The sequence below is a fragment of the Thunnus maccoyii genome, chromosome 16 (assembly GCF_910596095.1).
Source record: "Thunnus maccoyii chromosome 16, fThuMac1.1, whole genome shotgun sequence".
In the NCBI taxonomy this organism is placed as follows: Eukaryota; Metazoa; Chordata; class Actinopteri; order Scombriformes; family Scombridae; genus Thunnus; species Thunnus maccoyii.
Genome location: NC_056548.1, coordinates 21,493,626 through 21,505,648, shown reverse-complemented (window position 1 = coordinate 21,505,648; position 12,023 = coordinate 21,493,626). Strand labels below are relative to the sequence as shown.

General features: G+C 38.6%; 1 protein-coding gene across 5 annotated transcripts in view; it reads right to left on the bottom strand.

Moving 5' to 3' along the window:
- The window catches only part of LOC121881497 (apoptosis-stimulating of p53 protein 1-like), a 49,388-nt gene extending 37,654 nt beyond the window's left edge, over positions 1-11,734 (bottom strand). For 4 of the 5 annotated variants that reach the window (XM_042389308.1, XM_042389309.1, XM_042389311.1 and 1 more), the window contains exon 1: positions 509-728. In XM_042389308.1, coding sequence (XP_042245242.1) covers positions 509-625 — 117 coding nt within the window. In that variant the 5' untranslated portion in view covers positions 626-728. Of the gene's footprint in view, positions 1-508; positions 729-11,278 lie in introns of those variants that run through there. The other variant, XM_042389310.1, reaches the window with a different exon arrangement.
- Between the last annotated feature and the right edge of the window lie 289 nt (positions 11,735-12,023).

Genomic DNA, 12,023 nt, shown 5'->3' with positions numbered 1-12,023 from the left:
AACACACATACACAGAGGCAGATTGAGTTGTTCCTAAAATGCCTCTGCTGCTGAATGGAGTGACTCTGGCTATTTTAGGCATCATGAGGAGAAAGAGATAGTCAGAGGCAGACAGAGAAAGAGTGAGACTGTGAGTGGGCCAGAGTGACAAACAGTCGTCTTCACAGTTTGTCTGTCTGTTGCAGAAAACATATAAAAGCTCATTTTATTAGTCACTCTGGAGCATTTCAACACAGCTCGATTATTTTGGGGGCAGCTGGGAGGCACAGCAGTTGGTGCACATCCTCTTAACTGGAACCACAACACCAAACTACAACTCCAAAGTATGTGTTCTTTGCTAACTAATAGTGTTTTTGATGAAATCCTACACAGTAACATTCACAACTTAAGTAAACACACTTCTCATGCAGTTTGACTTCATATACAGTCCAATTAAATCACTGTAAAGAAAATGTCAATAAAAATATCATCCTCTTTCTCTCATTTTCTCTCTTTGTCTCTCACTCACCGGTGGTCCAGTCTTCCCGGTGTTGAGCTTCCTCTTCGGTTTCCTGCATTTACTCAGTTTCAGGTTCTTAGACAGAAACACCAGTCGCTCCAACACCAGCCCAAAGAAACGTTTCATTGGAAAACCATCGACCAAAAACACACACAGCCGTGTGTGTGCGTCTGTGCGGGTGCATGTGTGTGATTGGCAGAAAGAGTATAGATAGATAATTGCTGTTGTGAGAAAGTGCTGTCTTTGTAGCTGAGAGTGTGTTTGAAATGTGTGAATGTCAGAGTGTGTGTGTGTGCACCAGGGCAGGAAATACAAATTTAAGAGTGTGTGTCAGAGAGGGAGGGAGGGAGGAGAGGGAGTCGGCTTTCAGTATGGGAGAGGGAGAGAAGGTGAGGATGATGGTAGAAAATAAAGAGAATCCGGGCTCTTTTCATGCTTGTTAGTGGGAGTAGACGGTGATATTGAGCTGATATTTGACTTTTATTACAAATCCGATACGGTCCAGCCACCGTCATCCACCTCTGGTGTGATGGAGGTGCTTCTATTTTTATTGCGAGGAGGATTAAGTCAAAGGTGTGACCGCAAAAATCGTTTAAGTGTGGTGGCAGGATTTCACTCATCAGCTTCAGGGTAATTCTTTATTTACAGGCCTCATGCATCCCCAACAGCTTCTTTTCCACTGAATAGGTGTAGTCAGTAGTCCGATATTAGACTGTTGCAAGTACAAGTAGAGAGTTTTACTTTCTCTAAATTGCTTAAATTCTGTTTCAGAGGTGTCGCTTTCCCACAAAAACCAGATTCTATGACATACAGAATTTTTGGCTGTGAAAATGTTTAAATTGTGATCCAGTAGTCATAGTTGATATGGCAGCTTCAGTCAAGATACCGTGAAAAGTTTATGAATATTATCACGTAACAGTTTATCTTATCATCACACATTGTTATATTGTGTTGGAGCTACACTGCGTGTCTAATACCTTATTCAGTCTTTTCAAATATTTTATTATATTTTCAGAAATGGTCTTGCACTCACTAGATATCTTGCATGTACTGTATCTTGGCATGTCTAGTTTCTGACATTAAATATCTTCAACTCACTATTGTTCTTTTTAAAATTCTACAAACTGTGTTTTTCTGTTTCTGTTCTGTTGTACACTGTGTACATGCTCAAATATATACGTTGCCCTACATTTCATTCATACATATGTACCCAGCATTGGGATTGTTGGTTTACATGTTTTTGGTTGGTTTTACACATATTTATTCGTTGCTGCAAAGACAACAAATAGACGAGTCTGATCTGATGTTAAAATGTTCCTAAAACATGCCTGACACCAAATGTCAACTTTTACAGTTTACTGAATAATGTACAATATTTTTTTGTAGTCGTCTAAAGTTCATGTGAGGCTTCATTAGTTCCAGCATGTGACAACTGAATTGTGAAGTCATAAAAGTGTCCCAGACGTTCCGATGCCAAAACTTTTTTTTTAGCTTCAAGTCCAGCAGAGCTGGAGCCGACCAGGTCACTTAGGGTCAAGAGTGACACCTTCACTTACAAAGTCAGCATGGCACAATACTAAGACACATTATGGTAATTTGTTTAACTTTGTTTGCAGTGATGCTTTCAAACTAAAGCTTAATGAGCCTTTTATTTGAATTTAATAGCCATTAAGTTAATTTTGTGTGATGAGGAGAGTGTGAGAGACATTAATCAGAACTTCTAATTATCTTTACCCTGCTTTTGTTGCATCGTTGTGTACTTCAAGTATAATGAATAGTATAACTTTCACAGACAATTAAAGGAACAAGAAAAAACCTTCCGAATGACTAATATGACAGCTAAACAACAATGACACTCTTGTACCTAAAAATAATCATTAAAACATGAACTACATCTTTAGATAATAAATACTGGCACAGATATCAGAATTAATATCTTCTAACTAAAAATATATCTGGGTTGGATGGACTGTGGTGTGGAGTGAAGCTGTCCAGAAGCAGTGTTGATTATACTGGAGGGGAGAGATTAGAGAGGCCACACTGATATACTGCAGCATGACTGCACTGTTACACACAATGAAACACACACACACACACACACACACACACAGTGAGAAGACACAGAAGGTACATTGGCAGAAGAGCTGTCTCTCTCTCTCTCTGTCACACAAACAAGGTCACATGTTTGGTGCATGTGCTCAAAATACACACATAGAGCCCTCTATTGCATCTATTGGAATGGACAGAAAATCAGTAGACAGCGCAGAGAAAGAAAGAATACACGTGCACCACAAGACATGTTATATTGTTACTCTGAGTTACTGTCTGTTGTTATTACATTAATGTGTACTATATATATACCGCTTCCCATTCCTGTTGTGACCAGCAAAAGACTAAACACAGTGCCTTCAACTGGTACTGCAACTCTTTCAAACTTGATATCAATTCCTTATTAGCCACCGTCTGATTTAGACCCAGCAACTACCATAAACGTAGCTCTGTTCAATGTTAGATCTCTTGCAAACAAATCATTTTAATTAATTATCTTATAGTTAATCACAGTATTGAATTTATGCACCTAACTGGAACCTGGCTGGACACGAATAACACTTATTGAGACATGTCTGCCAGATTACAGCTTCTATCAGTTAGTGAGACAGGAAAAAAGAGGATGTAGAATTGCCACTCTCTACTCAGAAAAGTTCATTTTTCATTGCAGTACAAAGATCAACCTTTTAAGTTCCTTCCATCCTTTGAATATCTTGCCCTTGTGCTTAAAGCTGAACCAGTTGTACTCATTATTACAATATACAGGCCTCCGAGGCACATATGACTATTTCTCTGAGATATCTGCTCTTATTATCACCAAATATGACATTCAAATTAATAACAGTGCTGACTCCAAGGCTATGGAATTCATGAATCTACTTGAAAGCTTAGAATTAACTCAACATACAACTGAACCCACTCATCAGCAGGGCAATATCCTTGATCTGGTAGTGTCAAAAGGGTTAACCATTGGCAATGTTTCAGTGTCTCTGATTACTACTGTGTGTTTTTTAACAGTGTCTTGTCTGTAGCTATAACGACAAAAGAGTGCATGGAGCAGAAGCGGTTTCTAGAGGCTGCTGTAGAAAGTGAGTTTGCTGCGCTTGTAAGCTCTTTTGATCCATGTAGTGTGAACTGCTTGCTTAACAAAATGGTTGCTGCCTTAAACCAAAAAATGAAAAATGCCCTAAATAAGATAGCACCACTCAAGGACAAAAGAAAGTCATGGGAAAAAACATCAACATGGACAGACAGCATTATCTGTGAGCTGAAGAGATCTTGTAGAACAGCAGAAAGGAGACGGAGAAAAACTCAACTTGAGGTCCACTGTAGTATTTACAGAGAAAACTTGGTTACCTATAATAACGCTGTACGCACTGCGAGAAGGGCTTATTTTTCAAAAATCATCTCAGAACATAACAATCCTAGAATACTGTTTTCCACTATCAATAGATTGTGAAACTCTGCCCCTGCCTCTGACCTTCTTACCCTAGTGTATTCCCCTAAATGTGAGGAATTTGCAACATTTTTAACAATACAATCACAACCATCAGAGCTGAAACTGTTATAGCTCCTGCTGATCTCTGTTGACAACAATGAGAAAATTCTCTAGCATCCCAAACTCAGAGCTTTGCAGGACTGTAGCTACGAGCAAATCTTCCACTTGTTGCCTTGACCTTGTTGTTCCTTCTGCACTCATTAAGCAGGTCTTCAATAGTATTTCAAGCACAGTCATAAATATCATTAATACATCCCTTGAATTGGGAGTTTTTTCCTGATAACTTCAAAACTGCTGTTTTGAAACATCTACTGAAGAAACCTTGAACTTAGATTGTGGAGTTCTAAGCAATTACAGACCCATATCAAGCCTCTCCTTTCTAAGCATGATACTTGAAAAAGTGGTTTTCAACCAAATAAATAACTTTCTAAATGAGAACAATCTCCTGTAGAAATTTCAGTCAGGTTTCAGAGCTAATCATAGCACAGAAACTGATAGCTAGTGATCTGAGACTTAGCACTGAAGCTAATAAGGTATCTGTTCTGGTTTTTCTTGATTTAAGTGTAGCATTTGATACTACTGACCATGAAATCCTCATAAATCACACTGAGAGCTGGGTTGGCCTTTCAGAATGTGTTTTAAACTGGTTCCGGACATACATTACAGGAAGGAAATTTTTCATTAGTCTTAGAGAGCATGTGACAGAGAAATATGACTTACATATAACTTCTTGCATTGCGCAAGGCAGCTGCCTTGGGCCTTTGCTATTCTCACTATATATGTTTCCGCTAGCTGATGTCATTAGAGATGTTAGCTTCCACAGCTATGCTGATGATACACAATTGTACATATGTGTTAAACCAAGAGATCCAGATGCTTTAAACTCTCTGACTGCCTGTCTGTCTGCAATCAATAAATGGACGAGTAATAACTTTTTAAAATTAAATGAGGACAGAAATCTTACTAATTGACCCGAAAGCAAAAAGGGATGAGCTCTTTAAAAGACTTGGCAACCTGACTCCCTTGATAAAACAAGAGGTAACAAGCCTAGGAGTCCTTTTAGACTCCAAGTTGAGCTTTAAGTGACCAAAACAGCATTCTTTCATCTCATAAATATTGCCGAAGTTCGACCATTCCTAACTAAGCAAGACGCTGAAAAACTAATTCAAGCTTTTACCTCAAGTAGGTTGGACTACTGCAAGGTACTTTTTACGGGTCTTCCTAAAAAGTCCATTGAAAGATTACAGCTTATTCAGAACTCCGCTGCTAGACTGCTAACACAGAGAGAACACATCACTCCAGTCTTGGCTGGACTACACTGGCTCCCTGTGTCCTCCAGAATCAATTTTAAAGGCCTTCTACTTGTTTATAAAGCACTCAATGGGTTAGAGCCGACCTACATCACAGACTCCCTGTTGCTTTATGTTCCTTCACGAGCCTTTAGATCCTCTACTGCAGGCTTGCTAGATACCCATAACCCTACCCAAAAGAAAAATGGAGATGCAGCTTTCTTCAATTATGCTCCCACATTATGGAACATCTTACCTAAAGACATTGGAGAGGGAGGCTCGGTTGAAACCTTTAAACACCTAAAAACATATCTCTTTAATCTAGCATTTCTATAGAACCCTTTCGCACCATTTCTTGTGCACCAGATCTCATCATCTTTAAGACATTTTATTCCATTTTAAGGCATTTTTATTCTGTTTCATTGGTTGATTATGTGCTTTACTTACGAATTTTAGCTCTGTTTCTTTCTTAAGCTATTCTTGTCCTCTTTTTTTAACACAAAGCACTGTTTGTCTTGTTTGCCTCCTTTTAATCTGCGCATGTTTCCTGTTTAATGTTCTTAATGTGTCTTTTGCTTTTTGTCTTTTTATTGTAAAGCAGTTTGAGCTGCATTTTGTATGAAAGGTGCTATACAAATATTATTGTTATAATTATTATTGATGGTTGTCTGTATCACAAATATTCCTCATCACACCAACAGTAGGAAACAATGCTTCATCTCTCTTTTTTTCTGTTTTACCTCTCCTTTCCTCTTCCCTTCACTCTTGACCTCTTTGTCGCTCCTGCTCAAACACACACACACACTAATAAATCATGAGACACAGTTTAGTTGTCGCATGGCTCTAACTGATATTTATGTCCCACAATCCTTTGCAGCTGCCGCCTGGAGTATAACTATAACTACTTAAAGCACATCAGAAGTGAGAAGGACAGAAAACAGTCATTATGAAGAATTTTGAGCATCATCTAGAATAAAAAAGGGGCTGTCGTGACAATTGTCATTAGACAAACATTGGAACAATAATTTATGATTATTATTTTAGAAGAATTTGTGTTTTTGTGGATGACACACTTTCTTTGACTGACAAGGCACTCAAAAGGGAATTAAGATGTTCTTCTGGCTTTTCAGAGTGTGTGTGTGTGTCCACAGGAACTGGAATTTTTATAAACAAAATGTTCTTCCAAGTTCTTCAAAAGGCACAGTACTTCCACCCACTAGAGGCAATACAGCCCCACATACACACACACACACACACACACATACACACACACACACACACACACACACACACACACACATACACATACATACACACGTCCAGCAGAACGACTCACACCCATCTTATCTTCTTTACATTGGCTTCCCATCAAGTCTAGGATTCCTTTTAAAGTTCTTGTTTTCACATATAGAGCCCTGCATAGTCACGTCCATCCTTATGTCACCAGCAGGTCACTGAGGTCTTCTGAACAGGGTTTACTGGTTGTTCCTTGTTCTCGACTGAAAACAAAAGGTGATCGTGCCTTTGAAATTGTGGCTCCGACACTGTGGAACGCTCTTCCTACAGACGTATGTTCTGCGGTCTCTGTTGACACCTTTAAAAAGTCACTCACTTTATTCAAACAGGCCTTTGTCTCACCTTGTGCTGTCTAGTGTTTGTAATTTTGTGTGTTTTTTAAGGTCTTTTGTTGCTTATGTTTTTGTTTTTTTTTACTGTTTTTATGGTCTTATTTTTAACAATTTTACTCTTGCTTGTGACCTTGCTCTGTGAAAGGTGTTATACTAAATAAACTTTACTTACACACACACACACACATGCACACACTCCTGCATGCACGCAACATTTTCCAATTGATCGCCCATTATTTTGAACACATTTTCTTTTTTATAGAGTAAGGCACGGTGTGTGTTTGTGAGCGCGTTGCTATAGCTATGGCATGCCCATCCTGCTCATCAGCTGTCACCAGCTGCCCACTGAAAGGACAAATGTATACAAAATGCTCCGAAGCAGCTCTAATCGTTTAGTCTTTGAATTTGTAGAATTAGTTTTATTGATTCTGCCTGAGCTGGGGCCAGTCAGGCAAAACTCAAAGTGTTCCTAATATTTTGTCCACTTCATTAACATACATGGGGGAGGGCAAAATATTAGGAACACTTTTCGATACAATGCGCTCCGGTACACCACCACCACCCACTATGACCTCTATAATGAACATAAAGTAGAGTTATCACCTTTCTGACAATGTCAACAAATACTGAAAATGTATAAGCTTCGTAAAAGTAGAATTTATGGCAGAGTTGTTGTATTGGATTTTATTAGATTGCACAGGTGTTCCTAATAGTGCTAAAAGTGCTCGGTGAGTGTGTGTCTACATGCTAAAATGTTATTGAATTTCTGGATCATATTAACAGTATGTAGTGGGGTGTGTGTGTTGTGTAACCAGATTTTATATCAGAGGCTGGGATGGTGTAACAGATGTAACAGATATGATTGGATGCAGGTCAGGCTGCTGTAGCTTTGGTGTACATCATTTTAAATGATGATGGACTCTTTTGGGATCTGCAGGTGTATTCTGCTGTATCAACCATTCAAGGAGAGGCGTCCCCCCCGGGAGTGGAATGGTTTTCGGTCTGTGTCATCTGTCAGAATGTTGTTTTGTCTGCCCAGTTGCTTGTTTTCCAGTCCATTGTCCGAACACTTCATATGTGTTTTGTTACTTTATTGCATTTTCTCCTACGCAATCTTAGTCTACACCTGTACTCTTATTGGCCTTAAGGTTTAATTGAAATCTTCAGCCAGATGATTTAAGATCATCTGGTGGTACGCCCACATCATTTAAATTTAATTTCTGTGACATTTCAGACTGGTCTGCTCACTAATGAATCTCAGGAGAAATAAAGGAATAATGTGGGTGTAGAAGAAACCGCTGCCATTTAAACGCCACATGCGAAGACAACCTTTTTTAGTCAGTACATCAGCCACAATTAGGAAAGTATTACACGCTGAGGAGAAAATAGCTCCGCCACACTGTCCTCTCAGTGAGGCAGCTTCAAGTTACACCTAAACTGGAGAGCTTTACAAGCTTAAATATGGAGTCAGATATGTAGTAGCACTCATTGAAGACAGACTGATTATATTTATGAGTCTATATTACATTACATTTACACCTCAGGACCTGGGCTGACACGTTTATTTGGAGGAATGAATGAACAGTGGAAGTCATGGTCTGAGGTGAATGAGCTTCTAAAATACCGTTATTTGAAAAAATATGACTAAATATATAATTAAGTCTAAATAAATATAACGTGAGGAGAGAAAAAGAATAGATTTTCAATCATAAGCTAAAAGTTTTTATTTAGTTTGAAGCTTGTGTGTGTAAGTGAGAGAGAGAGAGAGAGAGAGGGAGGGAGAAACCCAGCACAGTGCAACACAGTGACAGCTGAAGGTGATTTGCGTTCCAGACACTCCAGCCCACACCCAAACACACACACACACACACACACACACACACACACACAAATCAGTCAGTACCGTCTCTATAGGAGCTGCATGTGACCGCTGAAACACGAGCTTCCAGCTCATTGAGAAAGAAACAGTCCTTACACTTGTGAAACCAGTTTACTGTATCTCCTGCTGTGTGTGAACTGTTCATGTGCGTAGACTTGCTGCAAAATATCTGCCCACCAAATGCCATAGCTAATCAATACTAATAAATTATTAGGAACATTTCTGTGTTTGTGGGAAATGAAGGTGGTGACGGCGTTGATGCCAGCTCTGTACTCAGGAAAATATGTGTTGGCTACTTGACATTTCATTGACGTTGCCAGATGATATCATGCTCTAATTAGAATTTGCTGTATAAATCCTGGAAATTTTGGAGAAGTGAGAACAAAGCTAAATATTTCATTTAATATTTCATAGACTTGTTGATGGCAGCTTTGGACAAATACATTCACCAAGGAAGTCAGAACTGGAAGTTAGCTAAAACTCTCTCTGTAGTTTAAAAAAAGAAAAAGGAAGGACATTCAAAGTGGGGTCAAAGGTCAAAGTCGAGGCGTTCTCTGTTTCTGTTTCTCTCCCTGCAGTAAACACATCTCTATATCTTCAGTGTATTGTACAAAGCTGACAGCAGCCCAACCCTACCACAAAGAGGTGTTTTCAGTGTGTGTTTGTTTGTATGTGTGTGTGTATGTGTGTGTGCGTGCATGTGTGTGTGTGTGAGAGAGAGAGAGAGAAAGAGAGAGATAAAGACAGAGAGAGCTTGAAAGAGGAAGGACAGGATGGAAATGGGAATACTAATGGTTCACTGATTTCAGTGTTTGCAAGAGACTGCATTTGTGGTCAAGGTTATGAACTTTAGAGTATTTTCCAAAACACAAACTTACAGTAAGTTTTCAGACTTTTCTCTAATAACTGCAAACTTTAGACTGTGTGTGTTTTCCTGACATCCCCCTGAGATACATCGACTGTTTTCTCCTTGTACAAAACATAGAACATAAGAAACATTTCAAATGTATGATTCTGTATTCAAGTAATAAACAGTAACGCTGCATTACCAATGAGCACAACAATCACAACATACAATGATGTGCAACAACTACATCTTTCCCAGTTCAAACAAATGTTTCAACCAGTTATGTGTGTGTTATGTGTGAGCAAATGCACTACACACACACACACACACACACACACACATATATACACACACACACAGAGCTAACATTAGTGTCATGCCAGCCAATAGAAACTAGAACTTCTGATCAAAACCTTTAAAATAAATTAATACTGATGAACATTTTCCAGACTTCAAAGGATGTCTAATTACTATCAATGTCAGTTTAAAACATTTAACTTAGGGCTGGGCGATATGGACAAAATCAAATATCATGATATTTTTGACCAAATACCTTGATATCATATCTTTCCCAAAATATTTACACAGTGAGATTTTTGATAAATAATCATCAGTATTGTGGATATAATGATTAAGTGGGTAAATGCAAATAATAGAACAGCTAGAACAGTCTGGTAAATTCACATAATTACATCACTTTATTGTAATACAGCCTTTAAAACCAGGTAAAGACAACACTTATGCCATATCACGATATCCAAAATATCAATATCCTAGCCTTAGCCTATATCAATATAATATATTGATATAGGCTAATATTGATATATTGCCCAGCCCTAATTTAACTTATAAATTTGGCACTGATGTTTCTAATTGCAACAGATTTTTAGATAATCATTGAGCAGCCAGAATGATATGATTCATAGACAGGGTTGGAGGGTCATCGTTTGTTGAAATGCTTAAAAACAACACACACTATTACATTTACTGTATTCATGTTACAACTATGGCTTCATATCACTGCCTAGTGACAGTAGTGAAGGATTATACATGAAACGTTCAAAACACAAATTCCAACACTTCAGCCTCTTTGACTAAAATATCATTTTGAAATCTGAACGCACAACTTCTAGTTTTATTTCCTTTACTTGACATGACTCGAAACCTGGTTTTTCATAATGTTGAAACGTTTATTCCTCATAAAACATTCTTGTTCTTTGTCGTGTTATCTTTTGCTAAATAACAAACATTTCTTCTGTAAAATTTCCCTCGACTTGCTCTCTTGTCCGACACCGTTTCAGCTGTGAAAATACACAAGCTGGCCTATAAAGTTCTTTTAATTGCAGCTCATAAAATGTATGAAAACCGGTTCATATTATTTGAAACGTTTTTAAATTTCATGAGGTAACATCGTCGTTTTCCGTTAGCTTCACCATTAACTGATTTACACTCACATGTCCTGTTTTTGGCTCGTTGGAAAAAGCCTTAACGAGTTTATTTTTGAATTTATATCCATCTTAGTTTATGTTGCAATGTTTCATTTTCACAACTCACATCCTGTTTGATACATTTGATGAATGAAAACTCACCGGCAACATTCCTGCTGGTCAGTCCAGTGGTCCTCCTGTCCCGTTAGGAAAATAACTTTCTCCTCCTCTTCTTCTCTCCTCCTTTAATGTGTTTTTAATCGATATTTTCCTCTGCGTTCAGCTCAATCTCCATACATCCAAACTCTTCGTCTCTCTCTCTCTCTCTGCGGGTCCAGCCAGATATCCAGATGTTTAGAAAGCCTAAAACTCCTGCTCCTCACTTTCCTCTCAGTCCCTCCCTCTTCCTTCCTCTCTCTCTCTCTCTCTCTCTCTCTCTTTCTCACACACACACACACACACTTTGTCTTTCAGCTATTGTGAGCTGTTTCAGACCCAAATATTTTTTTGAAAAAAAAAACCTGCAAACAGATGTTATAATGTCATTTTAAAAATTTCAATGGGTTCATCCTTTGATCATCATCAGCAGGCGGTCCTCGGGTGAACTGGGTCACCGTCCCGATCATCCCTCCCATCTGCCCCCGGTCTCCTCCTCTTCCCCCACCTCCTCCTCCTCCTTCTCCTCCTCCTCACGATAAATAGCCTGCTGGTTCAGTACAAAATGTAGCAGACATAGGTGGTGGAACAATCACCGATAATAAAAATCAATACTATTTTCCAGAGATGTTAATCCACGTCATTTTCAGTAAGAGCGCCCTCTATCGGCTGTGTCAGCGGCAACAGTTTTATTTCACTGGAATAATGATTAAAGGTGATTTTATTTCAACTGTATTAAATGTTGTACTGC